Source organism: Macrobrachium rosenbergii, chromosome 9, assembly GCF_040412425.1.
Source record: "Macrobrachium rosenbergii isolate ZJJX-2024 chromosome 9, ASM4041242v1, whole genome shotgun sequence".
In the NCBI taxonomy this organism is placed as follows: domain Eukaryota; kingdom Metazoa; phylum Arthropoda; class Malacostraca; order Decapoda; family Palaemonidae; genus Macrobrachium; species Macrobrachium rosenbergii.
The window spans coordinates 22,131,392-22,156,870 of NC_089749.1; the positions used below are offsets into that span (position 1 = coordinate 22,131,392).

General features: G+C 38.0%; 1 protein-coding gene across 50 annotated transcripts in view; it reads right to left on the bottom strand.

The window, feature by feature from the left end:
• The window catches only part of LOC136841567 (protein tramtrack, beta isoform-like), a 125,718-nt gene that overhangs the window by 66,129 nt on the left and 34,110 nt on the right, over positions 1 to 25,479 (bottom strand). For 3 of the 50 annotated variants that reach the window (XM_067108558.1, XM_067108560.1, XM_067108561.1), the window contains exons 5-6: positions 4,078 to 4,440; positions 2,993 to 3,838 (exon numbers count right to left, since the gene is read on the bottom strand). The exons of 16 other annotated variants lie outside the window; for them this stretch is intronic. In XM_067108558.1, coding sequence (XP_066964659.1) covers positions 4,096 to 4,440 — 345 coding nt within the window. In that variant the 3' untranslated portion in view covers positions 2,993 to 3,838; positions 4,078 to 4,095. 31 more of the 50 variants (XR_010854001.1, XR_010854003.1, XM_067108579.1 and 28 more) reach the window with 27 other exon arrangements.

Consider the following 25,479-nt stretch of genomic DNA (forward strand, 5'->3'; position numbering starts at 1 on the left):
ACAGAAGAATTAAGAAAATCTCAAAGAATGTCAGTTATAACCAAGCACAACAGTAGCCCGGATAGTGGGGTATGTCTGTGATTTTGTCTTAATTAACCACTCAGCCAGGACAGAAGGGTTAAAAAATCTGATTACCTTGATAAAATGAGAGGGCACTGATACCATACCAATTTCCAAGATCAGACACTGATTTGACTTGAAGGTATCTATTCTAGTGATAACACCATCCTGGGCACCAAAATGTGAGCAACCATGAGCACTATATGGTAGTGTGTACACTCCAGTACACCAATGAATTAGGTTCAGTATATATGTAAAACTCAATTTCTGGGTAAAACCAGCTCTGTTCACCTATTTGAATGAAATGAAGAAAAGTAAGGCTTGACACAAATCAGAATTCAAGTATATTTTTCATTATGAACAAGAGGTTAGGCCATCTCTCCCATCATTTTTGACAACATGCTGTTCAACCATTCAATTCCTGCCTATCAAAATGGGGGAACTACCTGGATATTCACTGCATTAGATACTATAACAGCTCTGGCCTCCTTGCATGCTTTCTCAGTTCCACAGATTGTCAGATGAGCAGAGACCCAACAGAAATATGATATACAGTACTGTACTGTTTTTCTGAAACTTCACATACAGCTAACCTCTCCCATACTAGGAAAGTTTCTAGAACACTAACATAAAAACTCTTTTCTTTGCTTCCCCCACATGAATTGGGTTGCTCTGATATCAGTAATCACAATCTCACTGTACACATTGGTTCTCAGTTACAGTACTGACGAGCAGTGCCATCCTCTCTTACAGCCTTCCCAGAGTCATCCAACTGAGGGATCAAATACTGTGGTTTTTCTTAGCTTCTGTTGCTGTTATTCACACTACTTTAAAATCTGACACACTACCACACTCTTGTAATTTAAAAACACTGTTGCACTGCAACAAGACAATGTCTAATACTAGTAAATTATGTAGATTTTGGTTCTTTGCCAAAAAATTCTCAACAACTTCAGATCCTTCTCTTCTATTCTTTCCATTCTGATAGTTCTACAGCCTTTCTCCTTGTGAAAAGACCATATTTACCTTCCATTTATCACTTAATTTTCAATGTTCTTCTTAAAACCTACACTGAACCTGATCTTAATCATAATTCTGTACAATTCCTTGAATTTGTGGGCAAACTGGCTATTGTGCTTCAACCACTTTTTTTTGCATACTTGTTCACTCCTGTATTTAATCTTCATACTGGAAAATGCTCAATCCAACTTTCAGAAAAAAACACACACTCTCATCCTTAAACTTACTGTCCTATTCCTTCATCTCTAATATCACTAAAATAATAGAAGCATCACAGAATTCTCACTGCATTATACATAAATCCAACAATGCTTTCAGATCATGAGTGTAGTTGAGAACAACCTAGCTTTCTAACCTCTTAATGATGCTGATCATCTATGCATGATATAAGAACATATTGACCGCTCTTGATCTCTCAAAAGTATTTACTATTCTGACCAAATACACTGAATTGAGAATGCAAAGCTCACTTCTGCATATAAGCCAAACTTTGATGAGGTCACTTTCACCACTGATAACCATACACTAGGCCCAATGATATTCAACCCAACTACTCATGACTCAAAATACTGTACTGTATATACACTAATCAACTTACAATTCAGTCACAAAATAGTAAGCTACATGACCCCAAACACTTAACAAACAGACTCTGGGCTTACGGCAGTTTTAGAAAATGCCTGTGTCTTAGGTTTAATACTGCCTACATGGTAGTTTTCATTGTGAGGAGTATGCATGACCATGGCTGCAAGTAAACAAATTGATCACTAAAGATATTAAAGACTCGGCTAAAGCATTTTACAAATGATTAACTAACACATAATCATTACTCACCGAAAACTCAAATATGCTTTCACAACACTGACATTCAAATCATTCATACCCTAACACTGTGGATCGAAGGAATTGAAAAGCATATCATACTGAACATTTCAGAAAGATCCTAGTTCAATCTGATAACCAGTCAAGGAAGACAAAGCTCTGTGACCCAAGCTTTTAATATGGCAATGTCACAGGTCAATATTTATCATTATTTGGAATGTCTAACTGAAAACATATCAGACTTAGATTAAATGCAGATCAAATAAAAAAGGCCAGCACCAGAAGACCATCCAGATAAAAGACCATTTGTGAAATTGTCTCCCAAAACTAAACTTTCAAAATAATTAGTTACAAACTAACATTAATTTGTGAAATGAATAGTCATTAATTTGTGAAAAAATAGTCATTTGTAAATTCCAACTACTGGGTATTACTGTTAGTAATAACTCAAGATGTTCCTACAAGTCAAGAGGTCTGTACTTAAAAAATGTAAAGTATAGCACTGATCTTAATAGAAATATAAAACTAACACAAGTGACCCAACTACAAAACTTATGAAACCACAAACTAACTAGAATGCTTCTACTTTATACTACAAAGCTGAGGTTACATTAATCTTTTCAAATGCACACTATTCTTCCTCCCATTCACCCTGGCTATCATTGGCGCTGACCTAAATAAAAGCATTAGGAATAATTAACACCCAGGGCTAAATTTTTTACTTAAGCTCCACTGCTCCTATATTAACAATTCTGAAATATAATTACAATAAAAAAAAATAATCAGCATGCAATTACAGTAACTTCCTAGGACTATCAGACCCTGACAGTGTGATTCAGCAACACTCAATGGAAAACAGCATCAAGTTCAGCTTGTTACAAAAATGATCCCCATCCATTCCATATGACTGGGTCAGTAAAATATAAGGGCATTTACAAACAATAACTGATAGAATTACTAGTACATCCCTCATCTTTTAGCTAAATAATACACAAAAGTACTGATTTCCAACAACCCAACTTTCTGCAAAATAATCCCCCTACTGTACAGTGAATATAATAATATTGGGAGATAAAGGAAAAAGCACAAATAAACGATCTTCTTTATTATCAAAGGACAATTGCATAAAAAAGCTACTAATGCTGTCATCTAATTTTAGAAACATTATCAGTATACTGTATACAAAGCAAGGAACAGTATTCTATCTTTTATTCTGGAAAGACAAATTAGCTTTAAAAATAAATCTAAGGAAATAAAACCTTAGCATAGAACTACTTTTGTTTTCTAAGGAATGTCTTGGGGCAAAAAATTGTATGAAATAATAGAGAGAGCAAGAGAAAGAGAGGAAAAAATGCTATGTGCACTGAACTTCTTATAAATACAGTTTTTGGCAAGTGCATCCTAGTCAGTAACTTTTATTTGCTTGGAATGCACACTACGAGACTTGGACAGGATCTCACTACAATCTATCTAAACAATAATCAATATTCATTTACTACTTAACATGAACTTGGCAACAAACACTGAGCAGCAGCAGCAGCAGCAGTAATATGGCATGAGGACTTCCTCCCCACAACTTCTAAGACCTAGCTAGATCAGGTTCTGGCTCTGTGTGACGGCTGCTGTGAGTTCCGACATTTGTCGACAGCTGAGCCAGGTACATACTAACCACAGCCCTAACACGTGCATCGCACGACTCTCTGGATGAGCCGTCTGACCCCTCATCCCCTGCTCTGAAACGGTGGTATACACATGAACCTTTCTTTAAGTGTCTGATCATGTGCTCCTTGCGGACTGCACGGTAGGGGCAACAGGGACATGAAAAAGGTTTCTCCCCTGTGTGGGTCTTCACATGGCGCACCAGGTTATTTCGTCTATTCTTCCCCGTGAACTCTTTGCCGCAAAGGGCACAGCGATCCACTCCGTCCTCCGAATCCTGCAATGGAGAAGCCACCACCTATAGACTCCACTTAAGCTTGAACTATTGCCCACGCTATGACAAAATACTACTTTAGCGCTAATGGGTTCTGAATTAATAATAATACAAGAGATTAAACCAAGGAAATACTCCTGGGATCTTTATCTAGTCTGACTACTTTAAGATCTAAGTTAAATATGAACTTGCTTAAACACTAAACAAAGAGGATCATCTTGATATAAACAACTGATTCACACCTTTAGCATAAGTATTGATCAGATGGCCGTAGCATGAGCATGAGGTGCAAGGCTAAGGTCTTGAGAGGATGGATGGAGTCCATGAAGATTCCTCATGTGTCGACTCAGGTGCTCCTTTTGATTGGCACGATAATCACATACTGTACACGAGAAGGGTTTTTCTCCAGTATGGATAGCCATATGGCGTTCCAAACGATATTTTCGTTTGGTACCCTGGAACTCTTTGCCACAGACCTGACATGAAGCTACACTCGCCCCAGAGACGTTAAGAATGAAGAGTGTCTTGTCGTCACCTTCCACAGGAACATCGGCTGGCATCTCGTCCTCGTCCCCTAAAACTGCCTCCACCTCCAAAAGCGCCGCCTGCAACACACCAGGCCATAGTCAGGTCACTTCTCTCATGAGCAGCTTTTTTTTTTAACTTCAAATAAGGGGCAGCAGTGACCATATGTCCAGGGTACCTTTTAATTTTTGTCATATTCAAAATTTTATGTGGGAGCCTTTGATCACTGGTTATCACACAAAGTTATAAAAATGGCTATCAAAATTAAGCAATATAGCTGACCTCCCCTCATCAAAACTGTACAATCAAATTAATACCAGAATCATAAACTCCACATAATGAATTTCTCATCTATTCAGAAAGCTACAATGTACTAAATTCACCTACAACAAAGCCAGCATTCATGAAGCTGCATTCATCCTTGCGTTCTCCTCTATATAGAAATGTTTACTGCTATGACTCTTGCCTTCGTTACATAATGGAAAATTATCTTTCATGACCAAGGCTATCTCCTGAGACCCATGGAGTTGGGGAGGAGGAAGTCGATGGTGATAGTTCAATGCTGAGGAAGGAGGGGGGTCAAGACTACTGGGGGAAGTAGGATGGTAAGATTCATCAGCTTTGTGTGAGTCAGGCCTTTGAGTGTACATTCTCATGTGTCTGTTAGGATTTGCCCTGCTGGGTAGCCTGATAGGCAGTGGACATTTAAAAACTGTCCCAATGAACAAGCATGTGTCTATCAAGTCGGTACTTGCGCTTAGTCCCTTGGAAGACCTTGGAACACATGGGACAGGCCAGCATTCGCGTCGCCACCCCTTCCGACATCCCATGCACAGTATCCTGCAACACAAATAACACCTCACTAACTCCTAATCGCCGATGCTGTTTGCACAGAAATTCCCCATCACAATTTCCAAACAAGTGCTGCTTTTAATTTAGTATGAAACTTCAATGTACAATTTATTACATAAAATTAATATCCTGCAATATGTAAAACAATATAAAAAATTTAGATTTTCCATAACTGACTCACAGAGTATGCAACATAAACTTCAGGAGTCTGACTCAGATGAGATTTCAGAATCGACTTTTAGACGCAAATGTAACCCAAAGGGTGGATCCTTCTCTCTCCCAATCTGACAACTTTGAGAAATAGCACCCAACGCTGGGAAGTTTGCACAGCTCATGTCAACATTCTGTGAAGAAGACTGTGAATGGGATGAAAATGTAGTGTTGGAGTTGGAGGTGGGGTTGCGATGAAAAGGAGGATTCTGAGGCTGGTTAAAGCCCAACTCTAAACGCTGTTCACTTGTGACGCCTGCATTACTATGAGTGTCTTCCAAAAGTTCTTTATGTACAGCACGAACATGACGCTTGAGATTACCCAACTGAGAGGCTCGATAAGAACAAACTGTACACTGGAATGGTCTCTCCCCTGTGTGAGTAAGCAGGTGGTTGTCCATATTCTGCCGACGATTGCGACCTTGGGCTGTCTTGCCACACAGGTTTTACGAGAGCGTTTCCCTGCTTTAACTGCAGCCATCCCATGAGCGACCACCTCCCTACCAAATGTGAGTGGGAGCTCGATCTGCAGACTTAACCGTCATCCCACCACCTTCAAGCACCTTTCAACAACCAATGAAAGTTGATGACTTGACTTGTCTTTCACGAGATTATGTCCTCCAACCTGTCCAAAACTTAGTTCCCCAAAGGAAGAGTGTATTTGGTCTAAGAAAAATTCTGTCCCAAAAGAGAATTTCTTGCACTTGTTTGAAGGATTTATTTACAAAATACTTGTAACATAAAACATCAAGAACAAAATGTTCACCTTCAGGAGATTTGTATTTCAGTTTTTTGGAATCAACAGTTTCAAGAAAAAGGTTAAAATAAAATACCTTGTATATAGTGGTCAATTCAAGTTTTATGTATACAATATATAGCAATTATCTATAGAAAAAGATAAAACTATATCTCTATGACTTCATTATTGTACAGTACAGTATATTTTCCATCTCTATACACTCAGTGCTCTAGTCTACTAATGCAAAGGTCTGAAATTCTATGAAGGTGTTAATTTTTCAAATTTACTTGATGAATTTGTTTGAAATACATGAGCACATGGGTTTATCACTACTGACATCTAATTTATTTAATCCAAGATGAGGAAAAGGTAACCTCACGTTTAGTTATACAGTATTACTAGACTATTTCATTTTTTTCTTTATACTGTGCAATCATTCAGGTTTACAAACATTTTCTTTCAACTTCTGTCGTGAAAGACAGGGTTTGCCAAAGTTGACAAAAAAAGTAACAAGACACAAGAGGATACATTTTGGGGTTAAAATAAAAGATGGGGTCCAAAAAAACCTCCAAGTACTGGACAACATAATTTAAACAGTAACCTTTACCTACAGCTTGCAAACAGCCCACTTACAGAACTCTAATTATCCTCTTATAACACACCAAGATATCTCATTGCAATATTACAATCACTCAAACAGTATTGAAGAAAACAAGAAGGATAATACTTTGCACACATGACATGTGCCAGACATAGAGCCATATGCTGTATGTGAAATCCCGTGTTGGACAGGTCACGCCATTTTCTGACCAACCTCATGATTACATGCATAGGCAATAATTTCTTATGTAGGTCCAAATGTGAGGGAAAAATTGCACCTTCACATGAGTGTCATCAGGCTAAACTTCAATTACCGTTCATTCATAAACCCTAATTAATGTCAAATACTGTTACTGTACCTAACTATAGAACAGTTATCTTCTAATTAGTATATAAACAACTTTTGTTCCCAGAGCTCGTTTGCAAATTCTATTTGTTTGCAAGTCCAACAATGATAGCCTAGGCAACCAGCATTGTACAGTAGTTAGCTAATGTTATATAGTACTATATGGTAATGCAGATTTCTATCAAGATACCATAGTTTGGTCTTTATACATGACATTTTTTAAAAGAAAACTCTTTAATCCTTTCCTTAAAAATGGCAATGAAATAAATGAAATGGTTTACAATATCCAGCATATCATGTAAGTTCCATTTTCACTATGATAAGGCTACACTTCTGAAACAGCCAGTTGTTCTATTTCGTCAGCTGATGACGCTCCTTCCCCAACTATCAACTCCCATCAAAAACCCTATACCTAAAGCTATTTGTACACAAAATATTTTCAAAGGTTATTGTATTTTTTATTTTTATCGATTCTAGCTAAAAATAAATTTCACCATCCAACCACTTATTTTATTTCCATTGTTTTCCATCAGCTGACCTCACTGTTTCCCAACTTCAAGAATAGACACACCTCACTCATAATTACAAATTTTTTGCAAACTGTCAACAAATTTTGGGTCTATTTTAATAACCCACGACTGAGAGGTCTCTATTTTTATCATTTCCACTTATTCATCAACTTATCTTGCTGTGCACTGCTGTCGAATTCAAGCACATACCTCTCATAACTGCATGGGCATATTTTCTGTAAGTTAGCTAGAGTAAAAAAAAAAATGCTTTTAAGAGAGTTAGTGTATTTTTTTTTTTTAGTCTTTGTGGGAGCAACTTAACAGCCAATAATGGCAAGCTGAATAAAAAAAAATTGTCTACTCAAAACGTGGGTTCCCACAATTTACCTTATGCACTGCTGCCAAACTTGAAATTCTGGCGCAATTTTTAATTTTGCACTTTAGACAAATTTTACACAAATGGACATGGACATTCACTTCTTTGAAAGTTCGTAAGTCGACGGCTCATATGTACAGTAGATGACCTATTGTAGCTAGCTGATAACTGATCCAGTAATAACCTATAGTCTCCAGTGATTCATGAAATTACTGTTGAGCAAAACTTCACTGGAACATTCAGCTCAACTCTATTCAGAAATCATATACATAGAGATGTGCAATTTTATCACTCTTCCTTACCATTTCCTAACTTAGAAGTGTAGTCTCAATTCCAACTAAACTAAAATATTTTACGATAACCTAACATCATTTGAGAAGACTATGACTTGAAAAATGTTAAGACAGCAAAAGCATTTGCAAGTTTTTACACTAAAAAAGTATTCATATTGTTAATAAAGTCACAGCCCAAAATTACAAAAATACATTTCCTGAGTATTACATATTTCCAAGCTACAAACTTTGTTGCATCCTTTACACTGCCATCTGCTCTCTAGCTTGGAGTATCCTGGTGGACCACAGGAAGGCCTCTTAAAATAAACCTTGAAGATGTAATGAAACCTCTACCAAGCAATACAAGTCCATCTAGTTGTAGGAAAAATTACCTGAAAGAATTGCACTGCACAAGTAATGAATTGGCTGGAAAATGCTTTCATCATTTCTTGAAGGAGTCTTTGTGTTGATAGACCATGAACACCTAGGTGACTGATCAAGTATGGTCATGGGAAAAATGGGTTGCCCTTCTATACTTCCAGATAGGCACAGGCAACAAAGGGGAAGCCCATGTTGGCCACCCCTCCCAAGTGGTAAAAGTCAATTTCCTTACAAATGTAACCAGAATTGGAAGATCACTTTATCTACTCTATTCTTGAACTGGCTGTTAGTTAAACTATTCACATCAGCTGGTAATTTGTTTCAATATGTTATCAATCATATGATGGAGTTCCTGGAGTAGCCGGGTGTTGAACCTTACCAGTTGCAGTTTCCATCTCTTAGATCTTGTTTGGTTACCACTTGAAGTAGAGTAAATAGATTCCTGTAGTCTATTATTTATAACTCTGAGTATCTATGTTTCTATTAATTGACCTTTTGATCAATGGTTTTCTAGAGTAAAAACTGAAGCATTGTAGGTGCTTTTGACAGCAAAGGTGTCTGACTCACAGCATTGGTGTGGTTGCTCTTGCCTATGCTGCTTCTAATCTTTTCTATGTCCTTCCTCTCGGACGGCTACCAGAATTCAACTGCATAGGCCATTTAGGGTCAAACTAGGGCCCTGTATTTGGTTAGTATCGTCTTCTTGTCCTTAATAGTAAAGTGACATTTAATGCTTCCTAACATTTTTCTGGACTTTCTCTTCACCTTCTCTAAACTGCTCACAAGGCTGTCACTACCGATAACGATTCTAGCTAGGACTTGACAATTCTCCATGTTGAGTACTTTATACTTGGCAATCTTGTTGTACTCTACATGCATGAATTTGATCCCTTGTAATGACAAATGGGTTAAGAATGAATACACTGTTAAAAAATCAATATAAATTTATCCATATGAAAAATTTTTAACTTGGAAAACAAAAATTAATGTATAGAATTTTACTTGCACTCATAATTTCTTTTGTTACTTTGCATAAATGTAATTTCATTTTTTTAATTCATAATTTTTCTACATACTGGAGAATGACTTATATCCAAAATATTGTATGGTATTCGGACAATGAATGAAGGAGTAAATGCTAATATCCACATGACAAAGAGGCCAAAAATGGTCTAATAAGCTAAGCTACCATCCAGAAGAGGATGACCCCACATGAAAGAAAAAAAGAGCAGAGAGAAGTTCTACAAAACATATAAGAAATAAACTATACAAAATAACCTAAGATGGAAAAAATAAGACTTCAGAATACCTAAAAAAAACTTGAAGGTAAAGAAGCACAGCACTCTAAAAGAGTATTAAAATCCCTTTAATCTACACAGTATATGTTCATCTATGAGGTTGACAAAAGTCTGCTCCTGTTATAGTAGCAACAGACAAGAGTGAGTCACTGCAGTTTTGTAACTGAATGCTCTATGTGTTCCAGTTATGACAAAAACAAAAAAAAAATTGAGGCACTACCTTGTCAAAAGAATACGATGTACTGCAACGTGAGTTACACATGCACACATTAGCATAACCCCTTCCATGTTTCTTTTCAAATGTATAAAAAATCCAAACACATTAATTTTTTAAAATGCTCTATAGTGTACGTGGCAATATGTATTGCATATTTTAAAAATATTATTAGTACTCTGGGAGCTGTTAGACTTTGAAACATGACATTTTTATATGCCCAAGTTAACTTGAGTCACAGTTGGTTTTCTTTGAGTCAGCATTTTTAGGCATTCTACATTATAGTTATAGAAATCACGGGCAGAACTAACATGAATATGAGCCAGTCTCGACTGACATCCACTTACATATAACTGGTTAGACCTAGGGTGTCATGAAGCATGTATCTGCATTAAAAGGTACTTATATAAGGCCATGGAGATGAACTTTTCTTAAACATAATTATCCTTGAAGGATGGAGACTAGCTTAAAATTCCCGATGATAACTTGCCTTTGAGACAACCACTGAATTGCATTATTTCAGTGTATGATAAATGCTTTTCCAGGTTGTCAAATCTGTTAATACTGTAAATGGTTTTTCAAGTTCATAATATAATAAAGGGTAATAGAAACCTTTTGGATAATTTGTGAGAAAAACTGTCCACCTAGCTGTCCAGGTTTTTTATTGAACTATATTGTGATTTGCTATGCCTGTTGACCCTCAAAGCCTGCCCCACCCAACCCACAGTGCATCTTTACTTGTCCTGTTTATGATCATTGGAAAGCATTACCAGCTTAACCAGATCACCCAGTCACAGTCCAGCTCTTACAAGAAAGGTGAAAATGCAAGGACACAGTAAAAAATGGAGTACCAGATGGGAAGAGACCAAGGAAAGTGGTGAAAAATTATCTATGGAAGACAATTCAACTCAGGATTCAAGGGATACCACTGAGACTTCTAAACACCTATGGTGCACAGTAAAAGCCCTATTTACTTATGTCAGTATGAATCCTGCCATTTTGGAATGCTTTGGGTGCACAGCGTCACAAACTCAGAATTGACCTGTATCACAGACAACACAGTTAACAAAGAAGGGATCAGATACCTGTTATCATCATCATCATAAACATTTCAATGGTAGCCCTACCCTCTACAGAGTTCAAAAGAAGTACGTTCTCTGCAATTTTCTCAATTTTCTCCATCTTGTCTTCATTTCTTTTTGATTCTGTGCACTGGCTGACATGACAGACCATTCTCCAGGGTACAGGCTATAAGCAAAAACAATGAGGTACAAGCAGACTTAGTCTATTCTTATTGTACTGTAGTTCAGGTGTAACTGAAAGCATTCACCCACCCTAAATATCCCAGATTATGAAGGAACTGTGGGTATCGGATATCACCAAATTCAGAGAATGTGATGGTAGTTCAGAAACTGCCTTCTTAGATGTAGTGTTGTACAATTATTCACCTGATAATTTCCTATATAATCTAAGTGAAAAGTAACAGATGTTAGAATGATCCCTGATGATAGTTGTGCTTATATGCTTTTGGAGCAGGGCCAGCAATGGCATTTTGTCTGATGTTTTCATGTTAACAAGTCATGGGAATGTTCAAACTAAATTGAGACATCAAATCGCAGACAAAAAAAAAAAAAAAAAAAAAAAGGGTGGGGTAAAAATATCAAGGGTAGGGTTTAAGCATAAAACCTCTGCGATCAGTCCAAATTGCCCACACCAAAATGCTGCACACCTACATTATTTACAATGAAAGTGAAAGGGACTATTCTTCACACACCATCAACAACAGTATTTATCATTTTCAGATATATTACCCAGAGTATTTATCAATGCTGCTTACAAAGAGACCTACTTTCTAAAAGCTTTACAATGACCAATTTCACTATCAAGGAAAATTAACATTCTTTGGCACTTTTCACAGTATTTAATAAAATTATATTTACAATATCGGCCTCTCTTTAATAAACAGTAATCACATTTACCGCTGCCCAAGACACTGAGCATTTGAGTAATAAATGATTATGTAACTAGAAAAAAAGGCGTAACAGAAACCACATATAGCTGTACAGAAATAACTAAATAAGCTCATAGGAGTATTGCATACAAGTCCCTGATCAGCAAAACCAGTTTACAAGAATTTCCACAAAACAACTCATTCGTTATTTACAGAGTCAAAGTTGACAAAACTGATGATGAACTGAGGAAAACAACAGTACTCCTATTAAGACACCTCATTTAATTCTTCAAAAAGCATAAACATAACAGCTTGGTAGCAATAACGAATAATCATCCAAAAGGCAGTCAAATGCAATGCATCATCAAAAAGGCAAACATTTTTTAAGAGAACTAGTTCCAAGTGCTGTATGTACTGTAATACTGTACTGTACTGTAGTCAAATTTACAATATTACTATCCATTACGAGAATATCAAGTTAAGATCACAGAAAACAAAAATAACCAAAAAAACATTAATATAAACCAATCTTACAAAATTTTATTCTTAGGTGTAACAGAAGAGCAAATGCGTACGGAATCAAGGCAACTGAACCTGACATCAATTAACTTTTGGGGTAACGAACAGTTAAAATACAATTAGAAACTACAACTCTTAGGAAAAAATTTGAAGCCTGGAAGGAAGCAGGAATAATCTTAATTCCAAGTTCACTAACATTTCACTGAAACCAATATTCAGCACCTATAATGAATGATATGACTGCCACAAATAAAATTAAAATATGAGTATTAACGATAAACTTTAAATTAGCAAGATGAAAGCTATAAATAAAGATTCATTTATTCAACTGTAAAGTATTCACAGCACAGCAGTTACCAAATTTTCATATTTCACTTTCATACAGCTTTGTCTATAAGCTACATGTCTACATCAAGTGTAATTTATGCAAGGTTGCAACATGGTTCTTGAGGGCATCTTTTCGATTTGTGCGATGTGGGCAATACGGGCACTGAAAGGGTTTGTGTCCTGTGTGAACCAGCAGGTGTCGTTCTAGTTTCTGTTTCCAGGTCATTCCTGCAAAGGTGTGGCCACAGATATTGCATGCCCTTGAACTATTCTCTGCTGCTGAGCCAGTGCTCATGTTTCCACCACTTGCACCACCTCTGTCAGTGCTCAGCAGTACAGCGTGGCTCCTCGCATCATATCGACGTCTATCCACTGGCTCAGCAGCAGCTCCAGAAAGGATGCAATCTTCACGGACTAAGTCAACCTGCAATGTAAACGCATATCACTCAAGTGTCCCCACCTTGTTGGATTTCTTTCCAAATGCTTGGGTAATTTGAAACGAATGAGAGGATGTTTTCTCTGGTTTTTCTTAAAAATTGGTTCTCTATTTTGTAAATTTACTAAGTTGACGGGGCTGCATTGTGCATACGAGATATGTGCAGTTTGAGAGAGTCCTTTCGTGCACAACGATGAGGGCAGTAGGGACAGTAGTAAGGCTTCTCTCCTGAATGGGTCATGAGGTGGCGTGTCAACTTTTGCTTCCACGAGGGGCTTGGCAGGAACTGTTTACCACACACACGACAACGGCGGTCCCAATCCAGACAGGCAAGCAGCGTCCCCACATCCAGAGAGCCCCTAGAGTCCTGCAACACAAACCACTACTAAGTGCTTCACCCTCTCTCCCTGGACTCTTATATGAATAACTACTGTTTACAACTTAGCACCTCAAAAGAATAAAAGACAAAAATGCTCTCAATCGTTTCATGTACAAAGGTGAAATGCATGAATGTTAGCACTTTTTCTCCTTACTTTCAGCAGTATTATTACATTAGTTTAAGTTTCCAACATTGCATAGGAATACCTTCCACAAAAGCTTTAAAGCATCAAAGAAAAGAGGCTGAGAGGGACATCTTATCAGGATGCATTAATCGGCAATGTCTCTTCAAGGAGTCTTTCCTACCACTACGGTAACTGCAGTAGGGGCAACCAAATGGTTTGACTCCTGTGTGGATGAGAAGATGGCGCTCTAATTTCTGACGCCAAGATGATGTAAGACCAGCGAAGCGTTTGCCACAAAAAGGACAGGTGCCAGATTGTTTCAGCATCAGCCCTCCATCTGCCTGCAACACAGGGAGGAATAATTTACCTTCCAATGTAACCAAACCTCAAGCCCTTGCAATGTTCTAATAACCACAAAATTTATAAAAGGGGCTGAATTCTGGTTGAAACTTAAGAAAATAAAGAAAAAACATCATTCCCCATCTACTGTGCTTCTTCTGAGACACTGGGTCCATATCCCGAAGTTAGATGAGGACGGCGTGTGTGTTTCCTTTTAATGTGCACATCCAAATTAGGTTTCAAGTTTGCTCTGTGGGGACAATGGGGACACTGAAAAGGTTTTTCTCCCGTGTGCGTTATCATGTGACGTTTTAATAGGAACTTCCGGTTGAATCCGTGGAAGGTCTTGCCGCAAGTTACACACTCAACACCAACAGTAGCTAAAGTTGGCAGGAGGGGGTGGTGTGTCACATTCGCTGACTGCCAGACTGCCACCCGCCCCTGAAACAACAACACACCGCAAGTCAGCTTCCAAACACTAGCAATGATCGCTACTTCCACTGCTATTCAAGCTACATTTCCCAATCATTATCTTCTTCTTTTCTTGAACTTAATCCTATACATCACAATCGCACCACATAATTCAGTTGTCTTGCATAAAGTTCCAAGTATCAAGGATCACTTACCAAATAGCCCAAATGAGGGAAATACACAATTTCATCTTACTTGTTCTCTGTAATGTAAAGAAATGTTTCCATGACACAGCTACCACTGTTCAGATGCTTCAACCACATGACAACAAGCTTAAGCACTTTTGGCCGAGGTAGTATTCAAAGCATCACTAATAAAGAGAGATCTGTGTTTTACTTTGATATGGACATCCAAGTTTTGCTTTATGTTTGATCTATGAGGGCAGTAAGGGCAATGAAACGGCTTTTCACCAGTGTGTATGATCATGTGTCGTTACCAACCGAACTTTGCTTGCTGCCATAAAACACCTTACCACAAACAACGCATTGAACACCACCATTGAGGGAAGAAGAAGATGTGGTTGGCAGATGCGACTGATGTGTCAAACCAGCAGACTGCCATCCCAACACCTGCCCCTGAAAACAACACTGTATGTTAGCTGCTGAATTCTTTGTACAACATTAGGGGAACCAACAAAGTACTTTCACTCATGAACATCATTTGGCAGATCTAAAAAGTATATGTTTATGGAGAATGATGACCAAGCTCTAATCACCACGAGAAACCACTTCCATTATTCACAGATGATGAACTCCGTGAGGAGCTTGGCAATCTTGCTAAAGTAGCGACACTAAGTTCTTCTGTGCTATTTGAGGACAAATTCAAGAGATGTGCATGGAGTCCCTTAATATGCTTGGTAACATTCCCCTTCAAACATGCTCTGTAAGGACAATACGGGCAAGAGAAAGGACGTTCCCCAGTATGTGAGAGGATGTGTCGGCGGAGATCCTGTCGGCGGTTGCGTCCACAGAATACTTTACCACATATTGGGCAGGGAAGACCACGTCCCTCTAACCAACCACCACCACCACCATCACACACGGAAGATGGAAGATTCGCGCTTCCCTTCGTACCCTGTAACACATAACAGCCCCACTTAGTCCCTCTCCACTTGCACGGTTATAAGATTCTCAATAGCTTCTAATAAAACAAGACAAAATAAAAAGCTGCCCAATAACCACTGACTCCAGTAATTCAAAACCAAACTACAAAGCATCAAAGTGAGAACTAACAGTGTCTCACTTCACCCTAAAGACACGCTTACGTCAGCTGAATTTCAATTCAATGCTCATCAGAACTTCTGAGGCTCAGGAAGGTCCCAGAAGATGAAGAAGATGACAGGGATCCATTTGCTTGACTATGTGTGCCCAATAATGCTTGGGATAAGGGGAGAGCATTAGTAAGCGTAGGATGTAACAAGGGACCTGCCCGATGCACAGTAGCAATGTGCATATTTAAATTGCATTTTTGATTAGTACGATATGGACAATGGGGGCATGCATGAGGTTTTTCGCCAGTGTGGATGAGTGTGTGGCGACGCAGCAGTTGGCGCTGATTCTTGCCGGTGAAGACCTTACCACAGACGGCACAAGTAAGGCCGCCTACCATGCCAGGGGACACTCGACCCACCTGCAACACAAGCACCGGCTTCAGACAAAAATCCACCAAGCCTAAGCGTCTCAAAATCATCTTATATTCACCTTATGCAAACTATGAAACAAAACGTTTTAAAATACCACTAGCCACCAACAGCTCGGTTTTACTGTCTTCAATACCAACTACAGAGCATTTCATAATTGTGAATATTCAAAGTAAAACAAAGAAACAAATTAATAAAAATGGCCATTCAATCAACTTATTCCTGTAACTTGCTGCCACTTTAAAACTTCAAATCATCTCTGCATAGCTCACTTCAAAGAATTCAGCCACTGTGTTTTATTTTCCAAGTGATCTTGAGGCTTTAGTCACCATAATTCCAAAATATAGTTGCAGACCACTGGATAAAGTATCCCAGACCCCTATTAGTTTAAAAATATGTTAATTTCAACCAAATCAAAAGCTTAGAGGTAGCACTACAATCATGTTCTTGTATAACAAACTATGGACTGTTAAAAACTATGCAATTTTCTCAAATAAAGAAGCCTTTATCATTACAAAATGGCTTACGTATCTAAAATTACATAAAATGACTATCCTTTTTTATCTTGTTCAAAAAACGACAAATTTTTAATCAATTTGTATTTTTCATTGCTAACGTCTTTACGTATGGGGAAAATCTCTCTAGCGCAGCGGAATCCGGTTAAAAATAGAACAAGGTTTGGTGGCACGAGTGTATCAGCCAATGGGAAAAGAAAATGAACGGCGAATAATTAAACTGATTACTTTTAAAGGCTTTTGGATTCCACTGAAAGAGAATCTGAAAGAAACAAATTACACAATCCAAAGTCTATTCCTGCACCTCATTCTGGAGTCAATTCTTGCACGTGTCAAAATGAGCAATTTTTTTATTCTAAATGCGTGGAGACAGTCAACCTAAAAAACACATCCACCAACCACGTAATAGGAACCTTTGTTAGCAACTTTGTTTATATAAAGTAAGAACTGTTTATGAGATTTAAAGACAGTTCTCCTTGTTCTTCCCACACTCAAAATACCACAACATGCTGCCTGCAACAATCACCCATCTGGTGTCCTGTCAAACTCATACCCCAGGTATTGGACGCTGGTTTAAAAACCCAGTTGTAACTAAACTGCTGCTTTTTCAGTCTTCAATATTCCCATTGCTTGCAAAGGTCAATTACACTGTCCATAACTTATAAAACCTCACACACACTGGGGATGACACCAGTTTCCAAAAGTAATGTAAGTCAACTAAGAAGAACTGCTCCTTCAAACATACCTTACCCCAGAATAACAACTTGCACTGCAACGGATACTCTACTGCCTAAGAATCTAAACAAAAATTAAATGCCTTGAACTCTTAAATGTCTAACAGACTTCGTTGTCCACTCTAATTCCAAGTTCCATCCACGTATGGTCATAGGCTGTTTACAGTTTTCGTGGTCTACCAATCTTTTTTACTCTTTCACTATACAGGTAGTTCCCTAGGTTCTGTACCATTAATCTACTGTTTTGTCAGTTTAACTTATATATTTTAGATTAAATGATAAAATATTTTTTTTTTAACATTGTCTCTCACAACTTATGGAGCCCAGCCTATACCATTTTTACTAAAAGTTCTGGAAAATTTAATTTTTTTCCCCTGCTGAACATAAAGAATAAAATAAAAAAAAATATCTGCGCCTGTCCAACAAATTGCAGCTCTGAATATTAAACAACTAGAGAAGCTCAAGTTATTGAAAATTCTGACAAACCTCAAGGATTTATTTAAGATTTATTTCTGCAACTTAATACTCCTTGTTGGTTAAAAAGCACTCACAACTGAAAGTAAGTGTTGTTGTTCTGCACTGTAGGACTGAGTTAATACTGGTATTCACCAAATACTTTTGGGTCAAAAAACTGAGACAAACTTACAGACAGGATAATACAACTTCAACCTGACATTTTCCTGAGGAATGAACACCACCAAATTCAACGAGTAGGCTCTATTGTTATAAGTTGTTGTTATCAGTAATTGCACCTTTGAATGCTCTAACCAAGCATCTTCATTTGCCTTAATGCCTAAACATGTGCAGAGGTCCAATAATTCAACATTCATACCAGCCTTTTAGAGCTTTGGGTGAAAATCTGTCAAACAAAAGGATTTCTAGTGGGGTAATTTCCTGGTGGTTTCTTAAGTACTTCTAGTCAATTAAAATGACAAATATCTGTAGCATATTTTTAAAAATCTGTACTGCCAGTCACATTGTGGTTCTGCTGTGAAAACTGAAGCATTATTGGGCAATGCAAAAAATCATAAGCCTTCGATAAATTTGAGCATCCATAAGTTACAAAATTTGGATCTTATGTCTTTTATATCCTAGTGTGTGTTGCTTATAACACTTGCTCCCCATACAATCCAAAGAGGGGAGAGTTCTAAGGCATTAAATCACTATCACAGGACTAACCCATGATTAGTGCAGGATTCTAATTTTAATGGAAGATTTCATAAGTTACTGGCATCCAAAGGTAAGCATAATGTTCATAAGGGATTTAGCATTTCTGGTAGGCTTTTGTATCCTAAACTTAAAACATTTCACGTTGTTTTTCATTTTACTTGGATTACAATCCAAATTACAAATGTTGGCACAGATGCTCATCTTATTTCTGACTGCCAACCTTACAATTTTTTAGTTACAATGGTATGATCGCAATTTCATGCCAGCAGTATGCAGCACTGCAACAATCTCAACTATGCAGGGCTATGCTACCATCCTGCAGCATTACCTCTTACCATACTCTGTCTCCAGGTAAGTGTAGCAAAAAAATTCATGATGCAAGCTCTGCTTGAAGCTAGGAAGCCATAATGGCTGTAGTACTTGATTTTTTTTTTTTTTATAAAATAAACACTATTCAATTATAAAAGAATCTGTGTGTGACCAGCTGTAGTCTATAGTCTGTGTTCTGAGCACATCTTGAGTAGGTTAGGCCAACAAAATTCTCAGTTTTGGTATGTTACACGAGATACTCAACTTGTACAGTACAAAGGTATCACATTAGAGGATACTGCCTAATTGTAGGCTGCAACAATCGCTCTACATATTTTAGGTAGGTCACGCTTACCCATGATGTCTAGTAGGTTAGGTACTTGAAGATATTTTTCCCACTGCAGTTTTCCAGCAAATGATGCTCTCTCACCCATGTTTTTCATTTTTAGTTCCATTATATTCAACTCAGCTTTTCTGAGGGATGCACAAGTAAAAGAAACTGAGTATAAAATACAGAAATAAACCTGTTCATTTAGCATATCTTGAAGGATTTTTCACTGCCTGATCCATCCATAACAAGAGAGAGAATCATTTGCATGTGTTAGAGATAAAAAGAAAAAGGTATGACGAGTAAAAATAGAATACCAATAATCATTATTAGGTATTTTAATAATACCTCAATGAAAGGTTAAAATGTTTTGTTGAGAAAAAAGGAATGACAATCTAGGAGGGTGAATACTTATGACCCAAAGAATACAGACAAGTTCCACCAATGTTCCTCTGACAGACCTTGCCTACTAAGAAACCCCAATCGACACTTCTCATGGTTCCCTGACCTGTACTTTTCTATATATTTGTTCCACAGATTCCAGTTCGAACTTACTAAAGGTTTGTCAACTGGACCTCAAGCCCAGCTTTAAATGGATACTTTCAAAACTGCTTAAAGAGTACTAATCTGTAGTGAAGTCTTGTGTATTATCTGTAAAGAATTTGCATTGCAGCCACACAATGCAACACAAACTTTCCTTAATGCAATAAAGTAGTTCCTTATTCCTCAAGAATTTCATCAGAATAGAAATCCTATTTCCCAAAACATGCACCATCCTGTATTCAATTCTCAATTATATGCAACAAGAATACTGTAAAATCATAAAGTAAATAAGCTTTTTCTTGAAGGTTTGATTATTTAATATGCCTATTACTGTCATATTCAAAATGGCATTTTCTAGTCATGTTGTTTCTTTAAATCGAGTCCACTAATATTTGTGCCGCTCCCATCTCCAATTACAGTCTACAGTTTACAAACAATATAACAGGGCTGCTTTTTCATAGTATTCAACATTGCATTTTAATGCTCTGCAGAGCTGACAATTAATAGTTTTGCCAGTCCTGTATTGATTATCAGTTTGGGCTACGGCCTCAGCATAGTGACACACACATACTATACACACTTCCCTCCCTCGTTTGCTGTCAATTTAGTGTTTCTATCACCCAATCTCTGAATTCAATCATGCTCCTTAATAGTACTTTTCTTGGTATATTGCTGCCAATTTTTCATTTCAATTAACACAATCTCTGAATTCAATCATGCTCCTTAATAGTGCTTTTCTTTGTATATGAGTAATCTTTGAAAGAAGCTTTTCATTTAGTAACGTACCCTGAACTACACAAGGTTTCAAACATTATGCCTGAAATACTCGTAGAAAAATGAAACTGGAATGTAATAAATTTTAATGTTCTCATTTTAATCCCCCTTATGCACTATTACTTGGATCATCTTGAAGCTCCAATATCATCAAAGGCCAATAAACAGCAACAAGATTGGTTCAGCATTTTGTACACTAATGAGGAAACCAAGAAACCCAATCCTGCATTATATGCTTATAGAAATAAAGACCTTATCACTAACAATTTTAACCGAGACCAAGGCCACTGCAATTCACCTGTTACTTACAGGTATAGTATTAATCAATACATTAATATATTTGCTTACACATCTTCATTTACCAAAATATTTAATTGTAACTTTTCTTAGATGCCTCAGTAATCATAATGTTACTGTTTGAGCCAACAGCAATCATATTTCCCTCAGTAATCACAATGTTACTGTTTGTTTTAGCCAACAACAATCATATTTTCATCATTAATTGTTGAAATTATATAGAGGAACTCAAGATTCCTTTCAAACAGTTCCAGTAACAACTGAAGTTTGCATGGATCAACAAGCCTGAATTCTGTAACTTCATCATTTTTATCCCCTCAGATATGGTATTCACGATGAAAAAGGATATCATACTTTAAAATACTGACCTTAATCACCTTATCTCAGATTACCTTAATTCATCAAAACCTAATTTTTTAAAATGGAACAAATAAAAGAATTTAGCCGATCACTATTATTATTATTATATTATATTATCTACAACATTTACATTTGTACAGTATTTCAGATAAAAGGTAAAATTACAAACCACTAAAATTTATAAAAGGGAAAACCTTTCATAATAACCATCAAAAGAAAACCTTTCATAATGACCATCAAAAGAACTTTAAAAAACAAAATTAAGATACACGTTTCCCAGGCAACGCTCCTCAGATTGTGACACTCAACGAGCACCCATGACATGCCGAAAATGAACCCCAGTAATATGAACTTTCAGATTGCTCTTACGATTTGATTTGTGGGGGCAGTAAGGGCAAAGGAAAGGTTTTTCTCCTCTATGAATGCTCAAGTGCTGCTTCAAGTTGCGCTTACGAAAATCTCCGTGGAAAGCTTTCCCACATAATTCACATTGAAGGAAGGCGTCTCCAAGGACCTCCCTCTCACCGGCCTGCAAAGCATAACAATATGCCTACTTAGTGTCTTCATTTAGGTTATACATCTTTTATGTATATACCCTTCCTGACAACTACAGGCCCACATTCACTTCTGACCTTGAAAAATAGAAGGGTTAAATCATAAAAACCAAATATTAGTTTATACACAACACTAACTCCATGTTTTAGAATTCTGCAAGGTATTTGACTCGGTCCTCCAAAGAGGAGAATCACCTTCATCCCGCTTCTCTCGGGAATGCTGTGAAATAATGTGGCCCTTCAAGTTTCCTTTTTGCGTAGCACGGTGGGGACAATACGGACATGGGAAAGGCCTTTCTCCAGTGTGTGTGCGAATATGACGCTGCAAATTAAAGTGCTTATTCTTGCCACTAAAAGTCCTTCCACACACTACACAATGAGACACTGATGATGATGATGATGATGGAGGTGGTGGTGGTGGTAGTTGCAGAGTAGGGGGATGGTGGCCAAGGCTGGACCCCTCACTCGGGGCCGAGGACTTCCCCTGCAAAACACAACACCCTCGCTAAAACTATCCATTCTTATAAACCCAAACAAAATTTTTAAAAACCCTGAAAGGTAAAACACTAAAAAAAACTTAAATTAAACACTTCTTAACACAAATCCTAGTTTGCAGAATGCCTTTTCTTTGGGAAAGTTATTTCTTTATCATCTCAAAGTTAACCAGTTTCTACAATTTCATTTCCTTTGAATTAATGCTATCACTATGTAACTCGAAGCATTCACTCTAATTTTTAAGAAGTCACATGCTTCACACACTTGATTTGTTTCCAGTATTTTAATTTAGCAATGTAAGAAAGGCAGTTAACTGGATTGGTAAGTCACTCCAGGATATGATGACCACTCTTCATGCCTGGCCCGAATGTGAATACGCAAGTTGTTTTTTTGGTTTGCTCGGTGAGAGCAGTAGGGACACTGATACGGTTTTTCCCCTGTATGGAGAAGCATATGTCGGTCCAACTTCCAACGACGGCTTCGCCCATGGAAACCTTTCCCACACGCTGGGCAGAGCAAAACGTCACCAGAGCTCCCAACATCCCCCTGGAAAATGGCATAATCTCAGTTCCCACAAGCTCTCAGTTTTACAAACATTTACCGCTTTGAAGGTAGATCAAGGATTTACTTCAAAACTGGCCATCCAAGTGTCAAAATCAATTCAACTTTTCACAATAAAATTTCTAAATGGTGGTAGGTGACTAGTTGCCAAAGTTCTTCAAAATATCTTCATGTACTCGAAGGATGTGCATGTCTAGGTTACCCTTCCTGTTACTACAGTGAGAACAGTATGGGCATGAAAATGGTTTAACCCCAGTGTGGATCATCTGGTGATGGTGTAGATTTTGTCTTCGGTTTCTGCCCGCAAACATTTTGCCACACGTGTCACAAGCAAGTGGGGGTCCACGGCACTCCTGCAACACAACAATATGCATCTCACTAAAGTCGCCATTTTGAACCTTTTCTCGAGTTAAATTTTTTAAAACTACTCCCTACAGTAATTCATGTAACAACCACATTTAGACTTCCACATGCTGGCTAGAGGCATCAGTTTGATTTTGGATGTTATCTGTACGTTGAAATGTGGCAGCCACTTGTGAAAGGGCTGGATGTTGGGCATGTCTGCGTAGAATGTGTGTTTTTAGGTGCCATTTGTGAGCAGCTCGATGTGGGCATAGCGGGCAAGAGTAGCGGCGTTCCCCAGTGTGTGTTACCAGGTGATGCTCTAGATTCTGACGACGGTTGCGGCCATGGAACTGCTTGCCACACACAGGGCATACTTTTCCAACACCTGAGGTGGTCTCAACAACATCATAGGGCCTGTGCATGTTACTGCCTTGGCCCAGTTGGTGGGAAGGAGCAGCAGCTGCTCTTCCCCTTGCCATCATTTCACCAACTCCTCCTGCTGCCTGCAAGAAGGCGAAGACATTCACTCAGCTTTGTCCCAACTATAGTAAGAAGTAAATTTATAACTCCCAATCTAATTAAATATTGTAACTGAAAATACATTCTTAATTCACTGTGGATACATCACCAACCAACACACAGCTTCATTGTTCCAATAGATTCCCTACCCTTATAGCCAACCTCAAGAATGGTAGATCTTGCCTCAAAATTAAAAATGTAAAACTAAAACATCACACAGACTGATCTGCATTCTCTCTCCATTCAGGAGCCTCAGTAACAACTGGAGGCCGATGCAACATAGTAATATGTCTGAATAACTGAGAGTCTGAAGCAGCACGATATGGACAATGTGGGCAGGTAACTGGTCGGTCTCTGCTGTGCGTTGCCATGTGATGTAGCATGTTCTGCTTACGGTTGCGACCAAAGCACTTTTTTCCGCAGGCTGGGCACCTAACAAAGAGAGCCGCACCGTTGACGCCGCCCACTGCCTGCAAAACACCAAAGCTCTGCCTCAGCAACCATTTATTCTCTTTCACTTTTGACCAAGCCTTCCACTAAATCTCTAATGAGGTACAAGTTTTGAAGGAAATAAATACAGCCAAAACATGATTTGCATGCCAAAATACAAACTTTCGACACAACTAAAATCATAACTACAATAGCATTAAAAAACACTAATCCAATACTCCACATAAAGCTACAATGTGATTTAGAGATTAAATTAGACAATAATATCTGGGTGAATGGCCCTTATATGAGTCTTTAGATTGCCTTTCCTGTTGGCCCGGTGAGGACAATGGGGGCACTTGAAAGGCTTCTCCCCCGTGTGTGTTAGGTAGTGGCGGCTCAGGTCTCGAAGACTACCGAAGGTACGGGCACAGCGAGGACAAGGGTGCTGGCGCAACATACTAAACAGTCGCCGCGAACTCCTGCTCATGAAGCTGACATCAGACACACCCTGTAATGACAACGCACCCACCCTCAGTCTCTAGCCCACCAATTTTTCATCACTACTCTTCTTTCTTTTACATAGCTAAAGCACAAAAATTTTTCCCATCAAGTTTTAGAGAAAAAAAAAAAAATACAAACAATAATAATAAAATAAAAAAAAAGGTATACATATAGGATATGGAAAGTTTAAAACATATGCAAAACAGATATTTAAAAAGATACTGTACATGTAAGAATTCACATGATCACCTTACTGAAACAAAGTTTTCTTCTTCAACAGGCTACACATTTTCAAGGGGAGCAGCATTTCCTTGATTGATGCTCTTTCCATGAATTGTAATTATATGAACTTTGAGATTTCCTTTAAGAGCTGCCCTATGGGAGCAGTATGGGCAGAGGTAAGGTTTTTCACCAGTATGGGTGAGTATATGCCTTCGAAGGTCCTTGGGGGACTGAAAACTCTTGCTGCATTCATGGCAAACGTTTCTCTTGGTGTTGGAGCCCACTGAGCCGAACCTCAGCCTAATGTCACTGTAACTTTCCACTTCACCGACACCCAACGCCTGAAAATATACACAGTATATGGCAAGGTCTTACTTTCACAGGCTAATCATGCTAAAGCTTTCCTTTCACCTGACATTAGTTTCAATTCTACCAGCTGGAAACTACCATCACCCTTTCTACTTAGTACTTTTATGTA